The following is an 18777-nucleotide window of genomic DNA, read 5'->3' as shown; positions in this document are numbered from 1 at the left end:
GATGGTCTAAACACAACAACAGCGTGCCTTACCTTGAGAAGTTATGTTTCCAATGTAAACAACCAGAGGAAGTTATTTATTTTCTTCCCAAATGCCTCTCAGCGGTCGGACACAAACCCCCATTGGCGGGGTCAAAGCTGTGCACACACCAAAAAGGTAGCAGGTGTCACAGAAAACAAGGTAATCCCGTGGATAATGGTGTGAAAGGTGTTTACTGTGAGAGCGCGTGTGCTTGGAGGTTTAGCGGCCGCTTTGGAGGACAGCCACGCAGTAGTTTATCTCCAACTCTGCAAAAAGAGCGCGAGGGGAAATCTGAGGTCACACCTTCCCACCGCAGCAGATGCTGGAGTGCTGACCACCACGTGCTCCCCCCCGGGCAAACGCGCGCAAGTTTCCCAGGTGAAAAGAGGAAGTGCAATGAATCAGTGGATTAAATCAGAGCTATTACCTTTATGGTAAAACAAAACACAAAAATACAGCTAACGTCAAAAATGCGTTTATTGTCATTTTTGGTAGGATGTGAAACAAAAAGAAATGTGAAACAGAGACGCCAGGTGTCGCGGTGCAGAACATAGAAGTAGATTCAAACTAAACACTGTCTGTGACGCAGTAGGAATAAATACAAATGAATGAATTTTCATAAAAGTATTTATGTTATTAATAAGTCACAGACCAACCTAGAAAAATTGAAGCAAACACTGGAAACTCTGGTGGGCATCTGCGTATTGCTACCTGCCAAGAGGCCAGTGTCTCTTCTGGGTATCTTAGCAACAGGTGCTTGTGAAAAAAGTACAGAGAGCACACACACACACACACACACACACTCATACACACGCACAGGAGGAGGAAAAACACAGTTGGAAAGCAGCATGCTATGCACCAATACAATATTCTTATCCCCAAGGTATACAACAAAAAAACCGGCCGTGAAGTTAGTACTGACAGGTGTAATTTTCTGCCTGCAGGTTGCGTGGGAGTTTTTGTTCAAACGTCTAAACAACAGACAATGTGCTTCTCCTGAGGTGGGATCCTTGTTGTTTGAATATATAAACGCAAATACATGAATCTCCATGAACACGATTTTACCTTTATGATCAGGGCAGGTATAGGCCTATAGAATGGGATGCAATACAATGTACAAAATTAAATTTCGAACCAAAACTTCTACTCATCAAAGATTCCTGATAACAATGTACAGCACGGTTTTCAAGACAGATCCAAATAAGAAATGTTTCTCGAGATCCAAATCAGCACATTAGAATGACTTTTGAAGGATCATGTGACACTGAAGACCGGAGTAATAATGCTAAAAAAATCAGTCTTGCCATCACAGGCATAAATTACATTTTAAAATATATTAAAATATGGGGTGCTGTGTGTACATTAATGAGGAAAAAAAATTAACTTAAATGATTTTAGCAAATGGCTGCAATATAACAGAGTGAAAAATTTAAGGGGGTCTGAATACTTTCCGTACCCACTGTATGTCTTTACAGAAACTATGGGAAATAAATTTAAAAAAAAGTGTGACAAATGCACAGTTCTAACAATAAATTGCTTGATTAATGATTATTCATCTGGTAAAGTAGAAAGTAAATGATGAAATGTCAGCCTTGCGTTCCTCAGGTAAACTGGCTGCGGCAGCAATCAAATCCATTATTGACAGAAAATACAATTAGTTACACCCAGATGGCCTTCAACAGAATAGAGTGCATCCGTCATGCCCTCCACACAAAACCATCCACTTCAATTTCTGACATGTTCTATAGCAAACCGAGAATATCTTGCTTTCCATTTTCCTCTAATGGATGTTACATTGTTTTATTATTAACCTTGATCTGTAAGATTAGAGTCAAATAACAATTTTAGATTAAATTAAATGTTATCATGAAGCAATAAAAAAACTGAACCATGAAATTGTTCTTTATTAAGAAAAAACACCAACGACAAAGTCAGTTTTCTCAGATTTTATTCAGCAAAGCATGTGCCTACAATATCTTACAAACAGAACAAAAACAGAGGGATTGTTCTCATACAAACAGGTCAGCAGGTAGAACATTTACAATCATGCATCATGACGAGTCGAAGGGCTCGTGCCGCCTCTCACCAACACGAGGAATCCGGCGAGAGTTTGCGCCGCAAGTTCAGACAAGAAAAGGACCTTCTACCACTTACACATACACTTCACTCAAATGCTACGAGCCCAAAGGAAGGACGAGGGGGAAGATCAATATGATCTGAGCATCAGGTAGCATCCATTGAATTCGTTGTCATTTGCCATTGTCCTCCAGCAGCACTGAAAGGCCAACTTTAATAAGCGCAGAAATTATGCATTATGAAGCAGAATGCTCTCGCTATCAGAAAGGCTCCTACAGCCATCAGAACGGTTTGAACTCATCTCACGATCCCAAAGAGAAACTAGACGTGAGCAAAGGTCTCAAAAAAAGCACAAACGCATCAGTCGAACGTACAAATAAATGTCCCAAATGCAAGATATTGCTATTCAAAGGTTTCAAAGCATCATATAGCTTTTTTTTTTTCTAACTTGAAAATCTATCAAACTAGTTATTGTAGGATGGATTTGGCGAGTAAAACAAGCAAGTCTTTGCTCTTATGCATCAACAGAAAAAGCACAAATTAATTCCACTCTTTCCCAACTGCAAAACTGCAGTTTTGACTCCGAATTGGATATGAAGTGGGGAGGAAGTCAGTGTGAGCAGTACATGCTCAAAATGAATACAATAGGTTGAACCGAAGGAGGAAACGGGTCAAAGAAAGTGTGGCGAACATGGGTGAGACCGTGCAAAGGCACATTCGTGGTTGGATGCTTGTTTATTATGGGCTTTAATATAGGGCGAAAGAAGGGGAGTGCTGATGAACCGTGATTGATGCAGCGGGCTGTAATTAAGCAAGGCATGATGGGAAAATGGGTTTGTCGATAAAGAGCAGTGAAACTTTGTAGGTGGAGAGGACAAAGATGCTTAAAAGCATGAACTAGACAGATTGGAGGAGGAAAGCACTCTCTCGTAATACGTCTCAAGCGATATGACATGATATGCATTTCATTGGGTGGAAATGAAAACCTAATGACAATAAGAATAACTAAATAAGGTTTGGAAGGCAAAAAGACAGGTCAGATATTGCACTAAGATTAAAACGAAACAGACGCATTGCTTAAGTATCAAATGAGGCATGAAACGAAACAATCAAAAGGCAAGAAACACAATGGATGAAGGTAGAAAAGGTTTTGTAAAAAACAAAACTGGAAAGTAATGTGATTACAAAAAAATATCTACAATAATGATTTACATTTTTTAAACAATGTTAAACGTACAAGAGATTGATGCTGCATCACTGCTGTTAATTTGCTGATTTTACAAATATATTAATTTGAAGTGTCCAGAAACAGAGACGTGAAGCCCAAAGCCATTAATCATTGCATTCATTTCGATTTCAACACACAAGTCCATCGATCCAAGAACAGGCATTTTATCTCGACTCACTAACATGGTGACATTCTGAGTAAGATGTTTGTGTTTTTATTTGCTTTTAAAAGGAATTTATTCAAGCGCTGTGCCAACTTCCACTTGGGCATCTCATTTAGACACGTTCACAATAAAACCAGCGTGGGTTCGATGATAAAAGAAGCGTGTCGTACAGAAGCCTGCTGTCATCTCTAGTGGAACGCGTCCAAAGATCATGACCAGCAGGTTGATCATGGTACATGGCAGAGATCCATGCATCTGCCCATCCTCAAAGAGGAATCAAAAGAAATGCCACTGCAGAATCTGCAATGGACACACATGAAAGGGTCGGTTAAGACAAAGACACAAGAGGAATGACAAGGCAAAGGTCACCTCCAGAGAAATCAAATGTCATAGGAAGTGAGCTGATCAAGAACGCAAAGAGCGAGTGTGAAAAGGGATCAGATTCAGTGGAGGTGATATTCCCCATCGGAACATTTCAAGCCAAACACTGTCCTCTGTTGATACTGGATATACTGAACATTGACAGGATGGCACAGGGTGCAGGGGGAAGCTCAGGCAGACTGCTTCTGTACTGAATTTAAGAGTCCTATCATTATTTACACAGTAGATACAGGCACTTAAAAGTCTTTGGTTGGAGTGACCCAACATTGCAGAGTAATGCATTCACAGAGCTTTTTTTTTTTTGCACCCTTCTCTTGGGTTCAGTAGGCAACATGTAGTTTTCTTCCTTCCCTTTCCGATATGTTTCGGTTCAGATGTTCACCAACCCCCATTTATCCCGCAGACAAGGCCACCTGTGAAATAAACAGGCACTTTTAGCATTCAACTAGTACACATGTTTGTTGGGAGCTGGATGACGACATCAACATGTCAGCAACTGCACAACTTCTCTATCACACAGATCTCATATACCAAGTCGTACCTTTTCTGGACAGAAATCTGGGTTGTTCTGTCGAACTTTGCCAGGCCTGCCCTTGATGACTGCATAGCAGAACATTGTGATGACCATCACAAACAGGAAGTAGCTGGTGTGCATGAGGTGCAGGTTAATGAGAGAGCGATCGTCCTATCAGGAAAGAGAGCGCACTCTTGAATTATAGTGACAATTTGACAACCTGCACAACACAACTTGCCTCTTTGTTAAAATGTACAAAAAAATAATAACAAGATAGTTCATATTCTGTATAGTAATTCAAAGTGATAAATAGTGAATATTTGTGAACATTATTACCCATATGGTTACAGATTTTTTATTTTTATTTTATTTTTTTCCTGGCATCAGTCTGATTAGGATGATACAGTAAAATTATATCACTTTTTAATACAGGTATATTATAATGTGAATACTGTATTTAAAAAAGTATATATTTATGTATCACTATAAAATAAAATAAAAAATAAAATTCACCAACACTTTGCTAGTGTGTTGTGGATGGTTCACACAAAATCACTATATGGTTACTAAGATGTTCTGAGGCCCTGTTTGCACCTCCGTGAAGTTGACACCCCATAAAAAGAAATAATCACCAAAACTATGCCATTCGTTTGTGCTGATTTGTGCCGCAAAAACGAACGTTTGTGCTGGTTTGGTGTTTGAGATATTAAACATAATTTTTTTGACCGTGTGACGTCACTCTCCACCCCATGTTGCTCAAATCTCTCCAAACCAGCACAGTTCGTTTGTGCTTGATTTGTGCCCGTTTGTGCCGTTAAAACAAACACTATCTATTTTCCTTCCTTAGATATAACCAAAATATTTTCGGGAGCTGTGACGTCACTCTCCACCCCAGTTCGTCTAAATCGCACAAAACTGGTGTCATTCGTTTGTGCTCGATTTGTGCTGTTAAAATGAACGTCAAATATATTTCCCGTCCTCAGAAATAACAAATACAAAAGGCCCAGTGACGTCACTCTCCACCCCATGCTGTCCAAATCCCTCCAAACCAGTGCCATTCGTTTGTGCTCGATTTGTGCTGGTTTGTGCCGTTAAAAGAAACAATGTAACCATGACCTCTTCCTAAGTATAATGGGAACTTTACTCAACACTCCATTTAGCGTGGCCGCAGAGTTTAAAAGGAAAAAACAAATTTGTGTTCGTGCTGCCTTAAAATTTTAAGTTTAGTCAGCTCCAAGTTTTCACCAACTTCATATTTCAAGTTGACTTAGCTTAAATTTCAAGGAGATGTTTTTTTTTTTTTTTACTGCGAGTCTAAAGGCCGATTTATACTTCTGCGTCAGACCTACACCGTAGGCTATGCGTCAGTTTTCATTTATACTTCTGCGTCGTTGTCCGCGTCAACGTGCAGTACACATGCAAACCGCTAGTCAGGCATGTTGCTGGTGTAACCCACAGTACCACGGCAAAAGCCGAAGCAGAAGCAGCTCGTCGGAGAAGCATTATAGCCGTGACGGCGGCAAATAAATATCAAATCATTAAATCATTATTTAAAACTACAAAAAGGAGACAATAACGGAACAGGAGATGATGGCATACTTTCAATCTGCACAAGGACTTGTACCACAGCAGATCAACATTGTTTGTCGAGGACAACTACTGATGTATAATGCTATCTAGTATAATAAATTATAAGACACTTGTTCTTTGCTTTGTTTTATATAAGAAGGTGTAACATTAAAATATATTAAAGTGCACATATAAACACACAAAACTCAAGTACATATGGAGGGAGGGGTTCTTGCAGACCAATCACAGCACTTGCGGTCTGCGTAGAATTGACGCGCTGTTAGATTTTTGGAGAGGTGCACGTCAGGCTACGGAGTATGCGTGTGCGTCTATGCGTAAGCTACGGCGTAGGTCCGACGCAGAAGTATAAATCAGCCTTAAATCGTTCTAATTCATGTGTGCTCGATTTGTGCCATTAGAATACTGAACATATTCCCCCAGGAATAACAAATATATGCTAATTCAGGGAGCTCTCCGTCCGTGCCAACGTTTGTGCTAGATGCCGTTAAAATGAACATTCTATTTTTATTTCTCCTCCGTAAAACATTACAAATATCTGGAGGAAAAGTGATGGAACGCAAGCCGCTCGTCCAAATTCCTGTCTTCTATAGTTTGCAAATCTGCTGGTTTACAAGGTTTTTCTAAGTTTTATTGCCAGTGACTTCACCAACTCCAGAATTTTCATTTTCTCGGAACAGGCTATTGCAACTTAATATCACATATTCGTGTTCTTGTTTGTTGCTATTTGTATTAATTTGTTACAAAAATACAACATAGGACTAAATTACTGGTTTATATTCAAGTAACATATCACTGATTCATAAATGCAATAATTTATACCAAGGTATAGCCTACCAACAAAACTATTTTTATCCGTTAAAGCAGGCTCTTTAATGTAACAAGGTTACTTTGTATATTTTAATATAGCTAGCAAGTAGCCTGACTTTACCATCGACATCAACTGTTTTCTCACTTAGTAGCCTATTGTGTATTATTATTATTATTTAAATGTGTATTGAATTATGCATTTTGCAGTTGAAATATTCGAAGCATAAACATTACCATGATATTGCTCAGCTGTATTTTCTCTTTGAGGAATAGGCAATGCGTGAAGGACAGCCAAGGTGTGTTTGTTTAAAATATCTTTGAATGAAATCAAATGAAATGTCTACATAGACTTGCATATCATAATTTAATGTGTTAAAAATTGCATACCCACACGCTCATGTGAGTTTTTGATTGCAAAATATTAATAAAAAGTTTTACCTCGTTGATATGTAGCTACATTATCAGTTTTTTGTGGTCTTTTTTTATTTAATTTTTTTTCATACATTCAGTATAGCTTAAGGCTATTTTATCTTTGAGCACTTTTTCTACAGTCCATTATGTCCTTTTTGTTTTCTTATGCAGTGCGATAAATAATCGTTTGTAAAAAAAAAAAAAAAAGACTGTCTCAACTTAATGCTGCCATGAAATTTAAGCTTAGTCATCTTGAAATATGAAGTTAGTGAAAACTTGGAGCTGACTAAACTTAAAATTTTAAGGTAGCACAAACACTTTTTTTTTTTAATTTTTAACTCTGCGGCCGCGCTAAACGGGGTCGAGAGTAAAGTTTATATTTAAGAAGAGGTCATGGTTACATTGTTTCTTTTAACGGTACAAACCAGCACAAATCGAGCACAAACGAACGGCACCGGTTTGGAGTGATTTGGACAGCATGGGGTGGAGACTGACGTCACTGGGCCTTTTGTATTTGTTATTTCTGAGGACGGGAAATAGATACAATGTAAATTTGAACGTCACAAACCAGCACAAACGAATGGCACCATTTTGGAACGATTTAGATTGCATGGGGTGGAGAGTGACGTCACTGTTCATAAAAAGTGTATTTTTATTATATAAAAGAAGCGGTCATAGTTACAGGGTTTCTTTTAACGGCACAAATCGAGAAAAAACGAACGGCACCGGTTTGGAGAGATTTGAACGGCATGGGGTGGAGAGAGACGTCACTGCCCAGAATTGTTTTTATTTTTATGAAGGAGAAATATATTTATCCCCACCACTGACGGGATTTGTCATCATTTCGTCATGAGAGTGCTTCCCTCGCCATTGACAGAATTTTTCAGCTTATACTGTAGGAGGCGCTATTACACATTTTCTAAAAGAGTACTGAATGTCTGGATCAAAACTAGGTGAAGAAGCAATCACATGTGTGTGCCTGGACCACAAAACCAATCTTAAGTCACTGGGGTTTATTTGTAGCAATAGCCAAAAATGCATTGTATTGGTCAAAATTATCGATTTTATTTTTATTCCAACAATCATTGGGATATCAAGTAAATATCATGTTCCATCAAGATATTTTGTTAATTTCCTACCATAAATATATAAAAACTTAATTTTTGATTAGTAATATGCATTGCTAAGAACTTCATTTGGACCACTTTAAAGGTGATTTTCTCAATATTTTGATTTTTTTTGCACCCTCAGATTCCAGATAGTTGTATCTCGGCCAAATATTGCCCTATCCTAACAAACCATACATCAGTGGAAAGCTTATTTATTCAGCTTTTATATCAAACACCAATCCCATCCAGACATGGTCTTTGTCAAAAACACTATTTTCTCAGCTTTTTGTTCAAAATGTTGCTCTTTTAATGAAACTTGCTCACATTCAAGTGGGCAACAAACGGATTATGATTCACCATTCGTTTTCCTTTCTTTTAGCTGGCAGTCCCGTGAAGAGATGTAAAATGTAAAATGAAAAATCGCAGAAGGTCTAGAAAAAAATCCAAACATGTGGTCGCAGAAGACACATTTAAAACACATGTTAAGACCAGGTGTAAACAGTAATAGATCTCAGCAGACCACTTGTGATCAGGAAAACTTATCCTAATACCAGGTAAAAACAGGACCTATATGTTTGTGTGTTGCTATGTGGTTGCTAGGGTGTTTTGCCTGCTATTAGTACTGTACTTTCACAAGGCATTTAAAAAACACACATACACACAAATGAGTTGCTGTCAACACTCACATCTGGAACGATGACAGTGAGCTTGGGATTCAGTGTGTGATACACCTTCCCAATGGCACCTTTGTAACACCAGAATGGGTTGTACTCCTGTGTGTACTTAGTGTCTGAATCTCGTGCTGTAGTGAAAATCTTGTACCAGGATGTGGCATTACTGTAGGTCTCTGGGACACAGTGAGCCGGCTGCCTGCAGAGGATTTTTAAAACAAGGTATGAATTACTCGTTGTAGATGAAGGAAACTCCAATTAGGACCCTTAAAAAAACTATTCTCAGTTACGTAACACAAATTTGCACTATGCTGCAAGTCTTCCATGTGCCCACTGTGTATGTTCTTTTTGTTTTGCCTCAGCTGTCTGGGTCAGTTAAAGGCATAGTTTGCCCAAAATTTACTCACCCTCAGGGAATCCAACATGTAGGTGACAGTAAAGGCAATTTTCAGCTAAACCAAGGTCCTAGCTACCAACACTTGAGAGTAATATCAGGCAAGACTAAATTAATACCTGTGGCTCACAGGCAAACAGTGAAGTCCAGATAATCTTTTCAATGAACTGGTTCTTTCAGACAATTCGTTTCAATGGACTGGTTCAAATAACTGATTCACCAGTTTGTTTACATAACCATGCAATGATGTGACATATATATATACGCAATATATTATATTATTAAAACACCCAATATTTATGTGAAACATGGCTGTTTTACATATCTAAACCATATAAAGTGAATAAACTAGACTTACTCAACTCACCCTTTTTACATAAACTATGAAAAACCATAAAACTTTCACTTCTCCTCTTCATTTAAGTGCTCAATTCATGCATACTCATATCATCGAGTTCTTCAGTTCGAGTGAACAGATTCATCCAGTTCACGTAAAAGAACCAGCTCAAAAGAATGTTTCTTTTGCAAACTGGACATCACTCCGGACCATTTGACTGAGGCTATGGATTACAGTTTATGTTCAGTTTCTTGCACAGGTCAATCATTTTGCTTCATCAAACATCAAGATATCATCAGGAGCCACAGTTATTCATTTTGTCTTGCCAATATATGCCGTTTTGACTCTCAAGTGCCAGAAGCCATTGACTTGCATTTTATAAATCACCAAAGACCAGGGTGTAAACTAAAAAGTTTCTTTACTGTTCTACTAAAGTAAAATCTACATCTTGGATGGCCTGAGAGTAAGTAAATTAACAGCAATTTTTTTTTTTAACTTTTGGGTGAACGATCCCGTTAAACACTAATTTCTGAGGTCTTAGTTACTCAGCACACAAACAAACTAATTGATAGAGAAAATACGGAGATGAAAACCTACAATATTTGATATGGCAAAATACAAAAGACATAGTAAGGGAAAATAGGGTAAGATTAAGTTGTACCACCCCCTTTATCTAACAAACTGTGCATATAAACAGGGGGTTAGGGTTCAGGATGAGCAAAGAGCTCATCATAACTAAAACATGCATATAGTCTATATCAATTTTTTTTTAATCCACATCTACTTATTTGGCTCAGCTTACAGGAAAAAGAGCTTTCCTTCTGAATGCAAGAACAAATATTATTAATATTTACTAATATTACAAAAAAATTTCCAGCATCCCTACAGAAGACAAGTGGTATGTAACTACTGTTGTGTGTACTGTTGTAAACTACTACACTACATTTGAATATTATGAATTTTAGACTTTTTTTCTGGTTTTATCTTTCCTGATAATAGCAGACATCCTGATTTATAAGTAAAACTATACACAAAAAATGTAAGGTGACTTATGGACACTTACACTGTGACTGGGAAGACATTACTGGCTGCTGTGATGGTCATACAGGTGCTGAAGACCATCTGCTCACAACGACCATGCAGAACGCATTCATCTGAGTTCCAGGCTACCGGCAGAGTGAATGTGATGTTCATCTCTTCATGGGCCTCTCTGCCTTTAATGACACAAACACACCCACACAGAGTCAGCATGTTCTGCAAAACAAAGGGAGCTTAGATGTGCCTGCAAGTGATATCTAGAAGGTATTTAGCTCCGGCCTCTCTCCCACTGCTATCCCTTTGCGAACAACGGACCATTGATTGAACTGGACTACGTTCAGCCAAAACACCAGGAAAGAGAAAGAGAGAAAGAGCCCTATCAAAAACAACAACAACAACAACAACAACAACAACATCACAGCGACGACTTTTCCAATCTGATCTGTTTGATTGAATAAGAAAGCCAACAAGGCTGAATTCTGTTAAAAATTTTGGGTTGGAATTTACTATAATCATTAAATGTGACCCTGGTCCACAAAAACCGCCGTAAGTAGCACGGGTATATTTGTAGCAATAGCCAAAAATGCATTGTATTGGTCAAAATTATCGATTTTATTTTTATGCCAAAAATCATTAGCATATTAAGTAAAGATCATGTTCCATGAAGATATTTTGTAAATTTCCTTCCGTAAATACATCAAAACTTAATTTTTGATTAGTAATATGCATTGCTAAGAACTTCATTTGGACAACTTTTTAAAGGCGATTTTCTCAATATTTAGATTTTTTGCACCCTCAGATTCCAAATAGTTGTATCTCGCCCAAATATTGTCCTATCCTAACAAACCATGCAATGGAAAGTTTATTTATTCCGCCGAAATCTCAATTTCAACAAGTTTTTTTTCATCCAGTGTTACATATGTTGTATATTACTATTCAAATATTTGAGGTTAGTAAGATCAAAAATGAAATTAATGACATGTCACGTGACATTTGTTACAAAAGATTATAAAAGATTTCCATTTCAAATAAATGCTGTTCTCTTAAACTTTGTTCATCAAATCCTGGGGGGAGAACAACTGTTTTCAAGATTAGTAATAATAAGAAAGGTTTCTTCAGCACCAAATCTGCATTCTGGATTTTGATCTGTATTTTGCCATCACAGGAATAAATGGCAATTCAAAATCTATTTAAACTGCAATAATATTACAGTTTTACTGTATTTTGATCAAATAAATGCAGCCTTGGTGTGCATAACAGACTTTTTTCCCCAAATACATTTTTTTTAAATAGTTGTATCTCGCCCAAATATTGTCCTATCCTAACAAACCATGCAATGGAAAGTTTATTTATTCCGCCGAAATAATATTACAGTTTTACTGTATTTTGATCAAATAAATGCAGCCTTGGTGTGCATAACAGACTTTTTTCCCCAAATACATTTTTTTTTAAATCTTACTGACCCCAAACTTCTGAATGGTACTGTATGTGAAATAGTACACTAAATATTTTGAGTTTCAATGTTTGCATCCATTTCAGCTAATACTGCCCACAACTCAACGTGTAACAATAAAGACATTTGGTTTGGTTCTCTTATGTGTTTTTCTTAAGAGGGAAAGGGGAAAATGTAATAATATGATCTCAATCACAAGATGCTGTATGCCACAGAGAAGGAATCATGGCTGTTTTTACCAATAGATATGAATCTGAAAGTTAAGTAATAATAAATTGTACACAACTGATTCATGATGCAACAGACACAGCATAAGGAAGATTTTCTGATATGCATCTTGAAAATGCATTTTATCTAAAACACACATACCATTTAACCAGACCAATTTTATTTTGGCACAATTTCAACTGAAGAAGCTAAATATGCATTATCATTATTATTGTCAGGCTTTATCTATGATTTGAGTAGGTTTTAATGGTCTTTCCTCATTGCCGAATATAGCTGTACACATCCAAACACAGGTAGTTTCCTATCAAGGAAGTGCAAAATTCTTATTGCTTGGTAAATATGCAAGTTAGGAAACAGTCTATGTGAAAAACAGCTAAAAAACGGCTGACAAAATCACTGACCACGTGGAGGTATGCTATCAGATGGCACACATCCAAGGTAAATTTCCAACAAACACATACAGGTTAAAAAAGAATAGAGACATACCAGCAAGGCCAACTTGCTGCCCAAGCACACTGGCATAGAGGTGGGTAATATTGCGAGAGTAGCCCCCAAATGGCCTCAGTGGATCCAGGGTCAATGTGATGGGCACAGAGATGTTGATCGGCCCCGGGTCCTCCAGCAGGGGTGGTGACTGTGTGCTGGATCGCGTTTGACTGCTGGTCACTGTGCTCTCTTGAGTGATGGACTCGTTCAAGCTATGCTTGAGGGTCTCGTTTTCTGAGATGCAAAAGTCAACCTCATTGAACCGGAGAAGGAAGGTGTTCCAATCCTAGAGGGCATGAAAAAAAAACAAAGTTACAAAATTGATTAATTCCAAAGTAAAGTTTATCTCCGGCATTTCCTGATCAATAATAATGCCCAGAAGAACATGATTTTCATACCTGTATGTCTACTACAGTGTCATTATTAATTGAAACTATTAAAAACGGTTTGTCATAATTTAAATAATGCTGAAATAAAGTATAACCTAATATTGTATGAAAATAAAAAAAATAGAAATTAAGTATGCTATTTAAATATAATCTTGTTTCAATGGTCTTTCCCCACTATATAATATAGCTGTACACATTCAAAATTTTCAAACGTATGTAGTTTCCCATCAAGGAACCGCAAACTTCTAATAGTAGAAATCATTTATGGTAAATTAATTTATCTGACAGAACATTTAAGGATTTAAGGGGGTCTGAATACTTTCCGTACCCACTGTGTGTATATATATATATAGAGAGAGAGAGAGAGAGAGAGAGAGAGAGAGAGAGAGAGAGAGAGAGATTTTTTTAAACTATAAAATAAATAGAATAGAAAGAAAAAAATAAATAGAAATGTAGCTATTTACAGTCTTGATGACTGACTGAAATAAATAAAGATTAATACTAAATTAATAAAAACAAATTACTAAAACTGAAATAAAATGAAAATAAATTAAAGCTATATAAAATATTAAAACAAAACAAAAACTAACACAAATTACATTACTAAAATTGAAACGATGATTAAAATGAAAAGTGAAAATATAAAAATAATTAGTTAATTTAAAATATCAATAAATACTATAATAGTATAAAACAGCACTAAAATAACACCTGCCTACTTATCATTAACCATTACATTCTCAAGTATTTTCAAAGGTTCACGGCTCAAACATTTGAGCTAAACCAAGGCATTTCCTACCTCAGTCATTTCAGGTGATTTGATTTCCTTGATCTTAAAGAAGTATCCTATAGTGAGGAAAGCGATAGCCACAGCACTGACGCTGACCATAAAAATAACCAGCGGTGGACGGTTACTTATGTAGGTCTTTAGATTCTCCAGTGGATTCAACAACAACACCTGCAACAAGAGAAAAAAAAAGAAGTCCCTCAAGCTTAGGGAAACTTTCACCTACATCAACACTGGCATTGAATTCACAAGCACTTAATCACACTCCAGTAAATTCTAATTAACGTCTGACATCTGAATAGGAACCGGTTTGTGTTAATCTTACCCATACGGCACAAAGGTTTGCTAAGCACTAACATATGGCTCCAAGTCAATATTTGGGTCTTATTAGTTTATTATTTGTTCTCTCTTCACTTCTATGCATGACAAGAGCTGAACTGTGAAGTTTCACAACTTGCTTTAGAGTCATTAAGACATGTATGCGCACCTAAACACCAGTCAATGGCAGATCTTGATTCTAAGTCTTGCTTCTGTCGCACAATATCAATATTAACAAGGATTACTCATTACAAAATCAAATATTATTGCAGCTTAAGAATAATTAGAGGACTATAACTCAATTGTGTTGAGAACAACCAGAGATACTGTCAAACAGTTTAGGGTAGAAATGCAAGCAGAAACACCACACCCCACACACATACTAGAACAAACACTGGATCAATGAGTTGACAAAATGAATAAAGAGACAATACTATCAGTAAATAACCTGACATCTTCTGGGTGGCCGAAAAACTGTTTTACACCAAAAGACAAATTAAATTAAGACAATTCAATCTCGCAACTATCAAGAAACCTCTTTTCCTTAACTTGCAGAAGCAACAGCGTGGCATGGATTACGAGCTCATGCTGGTTTGTGCATTATGCAACATATGTAACACAACCTCACGTTATAGTGAGTTGAGGCATATGTTTTCATCCTTACAGCTGTACTCGGAACATGAAAATAAATTTGACAAAGATCAACAATCTATCATTTTTTTCTTCAAAATATTGGACCCAAATTGTTCTTGTTGTTCAGTTCCATTAATGGTTCTTGAACGTGCATTCTTCATCACATGACCTCATCAATATTTAACTTAATTCAGTGAGTGATTGCATAATTGCATGTTCAAGAGCCATTAACTTGCTTGTCGTGATTCTCTGATTGGTGGACATTTCTCTGCAGAATCATGGATAATGTTGTTTTTCATGAGGAATTCTTATGTTGAATATGATTTTTTTTTTTTAAACAAGTTCAAATAACGTGGGCTGATGGTTTCAACAGACTCATATTCCATTGATTAACCTCGTAGCTCACAATAAGCTATTGTTAAAAAAATAACTGTGTAGCGTCTGGACCACTCCAACACACAATATATATTTTGTTAGCTAGATTTCACAAATACTTTGTAACACCCCAGGACGCCGAACAAGACCCTGGTTTCATGGTAACCCGATACATTTACAACCTTGTGGAATGCGAGCCGGCTCTCATTCTGCTTTCTCCAGAAACAAGGGGTAAAAATGCACAGGAGAAATGGACTGTTCTACTAATTAATTCATAGGAAAACCTTCTTTGAATGAACACCCATTTTCTTCAGGCCAGTGTGTATATTATTGCTGTGTTGTATTTAATCTGTTGTATTATAGACTATTTTTATCCGTGCTTAGTTATGGTTAATTATTCATATTTCCCATGAGCTGATTCGCTACAACTGAATGAAATTGGGTTTTTACTTCTTAGCTGCTGCACTAACCACCTTATTTTTTACGCATTTTGCAACTTGAATGTGCCTTGGGATTTCAGCCTTCCTCATTGGACGAACCCATCTTGAGAGGCGTGAATCTCTGCAGGCTTTAAAAGGCCACACTCCATGTGACCCGCCCTGTTCGGTGGTTCAGTGAGATGCTAAGATGAAGATGTGAGAAACGCTCCAGGATACCAAAGCTCGTGCCAGGCTCCGGCCTAGTCCTTTTCATTCATCAAGTGATTCTGACTCAAACTAGCTCTTTTTCATCAACCAACTTCAGCAAGATCTTGGGGCCTTAAGATTGCATCAGGAATCTTTTTCAGACATACGCAAGTATCAAACTTAGTCGATTTAATTGATGCATTAAGTATCAGTTACACCTTTTTACAAGGTTTGTTTGAACTAAGAATCTGACGTTTTCCCTCAGGTTTTAGATCTGTTGAATATGCAAAGTGTTTCATAAAATTCATTCTTTATGCCTCTTTCTATGCTGAGTTAAACTTTAACCCTTTCCTATACCAACTGTTTGTGTGTGTGTGTGTGTGTATGTGTATGTTAGACTGGCTTAATGTGTTTATGTAGTATGTTGGACTAGTTTAAGTGTTTATGTAGTTAATAAAACCTTACTTGTATCACACTTGATGTGTTCATTGTTTACTCATAACCGGAGTCAATAATCATGCAGATTTATGTTACAAACTTATAGAATTGTACAGTAAGAAGGTTATTTCCTTTAACCAGGAAATTAACGTTCTTAGAATTGACAAGACGGTTGACCCTGAGTGGTCAGCTAAATATCTACAGTGGATCTAAAATATGAATAGTTAATTATAACTAGTTATGGTTAATTATTCATATTTCCCATGAGCTGATTCGCTACAACTGAATGAAATTGGGTTTTTACTTCTTAGCTGCTGCACTAACCACCTTATTTTTTACGCATTTTGCAACTTGAATGTGCAAGGCTTCCGGGGACAGCTGCTTCCAGTTATTTTCACTGAAAAAATAGACCACTACTCCTCTTGACATTGTAAAATGATATTTTATCATATTATTTTAAATGCATTTTTGTAATCATAAACACACCGGTTTGTAACGCAATATAGTTTTACCGTTTACTGCACTCTGGTATCTAGGCCTATACGTTTATATAATTATGGCCAACTCTTGAATGTCGTACATGCCACCTCTAAAAGTCTGTGAAATGCCATTAAACAAAACAGACATTTTACAAGAATTTCATAAATACTATCTCTGGCTTGTTAGGTCCTATATTTGTTCTGTTGAAACTATAAACGATCTCAAGAGTTGCCAGCAGACTGTCGAGGGAGGTATTTTTACAAATATTTCTTCCTCATAAGTAGTAAAGGATCTGTGAATTCGAAGTAAATCAGAATAGGAATCGTAAAATTCCTTATGACTCGTATCACTATTTTTATAGACGGGTCTAAGTGGCAGTATTTTGCGGGGGGGACTAATTCTCATTAATAATTCTTTATTAATTATGTTTATTATAGTTTATTTACTGAACAATTGTATTGGGTTCTTCTTTATCGTGTTGGAATATTTATATTGTGTATTTTATGTTTCAGTAGTCATTTACTCGTTCCAAATCTAAAACACTTTTTTTCCACAAATGAAAAGCAAAAGATTTAGCTGTTCATAAAACCACAAATCACGGTGACCATGCCTGTCAGTTTTTAAAATCGCCACGAAATCAAAATTGATCACTCTTATTTTATGGAATTTTGAAGTGTTAAATTTTTTTTCCCACACTTTTTTTTAAAAGTTAATCTACCCTCAGGAAGTGTGTTAAGAAAGCAATTAAACAGTCTGTGTAAACAGACCTTTCACAAAAATGTCAATTCATAAATCGTATTTCTGATTTGTTAGGTCCTATAATTGATCTGTTGAATCCAGAAAAGTCTGGCAACAGACTACTGAGGGAAGTCTTTTTTTACAAACATTTCTTACTCATAAGTTGTAAAGGAAACCTTTAAAAAACAGAATCATTAAGAAGAAATATAAATCATAATCGTTAAACTCCTTAGGTTTAGCTTCCCTATTTTTACAGACAGGGGTCTAACCGGCAGGTACACTCGGTTATGTATCATATTTGCTCTTATTAGACTGCCGATGTCGGCCTGAATCTCTCGACCTCTTTGTCATAGTCTGCACTCTGCAGCACACATTACACGACGGCTACACGCCAAACTCCAGTGAGTTAACTAGAAAGTATTTGTGGGGCATCACTGACGGGTCTGTGACACCTATAACTGCAGTACATACAGGCCACTCACAATGTTTTGACACACAGCCGACATCTAGCTGCCTGTGTTAGCTACGAGCTCCGATCTGAACGTCACGTATCATTACTGTTCCCACACAGAAACTGCTCAATCTGGCAACATGCAACGCGAGCAGCTATGCGGCTAAGTAGTTAGGCAATCATTCCCAACCACACAAATACGACCTGTTAAGCGATTAACGTAAAACAAGCTGGAAATCTCAAACTCACCATTTTGCCCCCGCGAGTGCGTGCGTGCGTACGACAGCTGCAGGCGGCTAAAGCTAACAGACTCGAGGCTAACGGGCCTGAGCGACAAACACACAGCTGACAGCGGTATAGGAGTGCCCAACACCCCTTCCCATTATTTGCACGTGCGCTATATTCTCAAAACACGTTTTTATTTTGCCTTTGCGTCTATAGCGAGCTGTTGGTTGACGGAAACAAACTGACTGTAGATGTCTTCTTCTGTGTTTAGGAACCAGCAGAACCAATAGCGTATTAGCGTTACTTTCATTTCTCCACGTACGCCCCGATCACGCGAGGCGGGGCTTAGCACAAATGGGAAGCCTGTCATTGGCTTAGGCAAATCGACGGAGGCTGTGATTGGACGGTTC

General features: G+C 37.3%; 2 protein-coding genes across 2 annotated transcripts in view; both read right to left on the bottom strand.

Annotated features, from left to right (window-relative positions):
- The window catches only part of LOC107572424 (rab effector Noc2-like), a 30740-nt gene extending 30358 nt beyond the window's left edge, over window positions 1-382 (bottom strand). The window contains exon 1 of the mRNA XM_016258856.1: window positions 33-382. The gene's annotated coding sequence lies outside the window, so the exon portion shown is untranslated. The remainder of the gene's footprint in view (window positions 1-32) is intronic.
- Window positions 383-4175: 3793 nt separating this feature from the next.
- LOC107572429 (transmembrane protein 248) lies at window positions 4176-18664 on the bottom strand. The gene is made up of 7 exons (XM_016258861.1): window positions 18392-18664; window positions 14096-14254; window positions 12908-13193; window positions 10766-10916; window positions 8987-9170; window positions 4411-4554; window positions 4176-4282 (listed from the first exon to the last, which is right to left on the bottom strand). The coding sequence occupies exons 1-7, from the start codon at window positions 18392-18394 to the stop codon at window positions 4262-4264; spliced, it is 948 nt and encodes a 315-aa protein (XP_016114347.1). The 5' UTR covers window positions 18395-18664; the 3' UTR covers window positions 4176-4261.
- Between the last annotated feature and the right edge of the window lie 113 nt (window positions 18665-18777).

The sequence above is a fragment of the Sinocyclocheilus grahami genome, unplaced genomic scaffold (assembly GCF_001515645.1).
Source record: "Sinocyclocheilus grahami isolate Dianchi unplaced genomic scaffold, SAMN03320097.WGS_v1.1 scaffold1749.1, whole genome shotgun sequence".
Taxonomy (NCBI): Eukaryota; Metazoa; Chordata; class Actinopteri; order Cypriniformes; family Cyprinidae; genus Sinocyclocheilus; species Sinocyclocheilus grahami.
The sequence above is the reverse complement of the archived record's forward strand: the minus strand, read 5'-3'. Positions and strand labels throughout refer to the sequence as shown.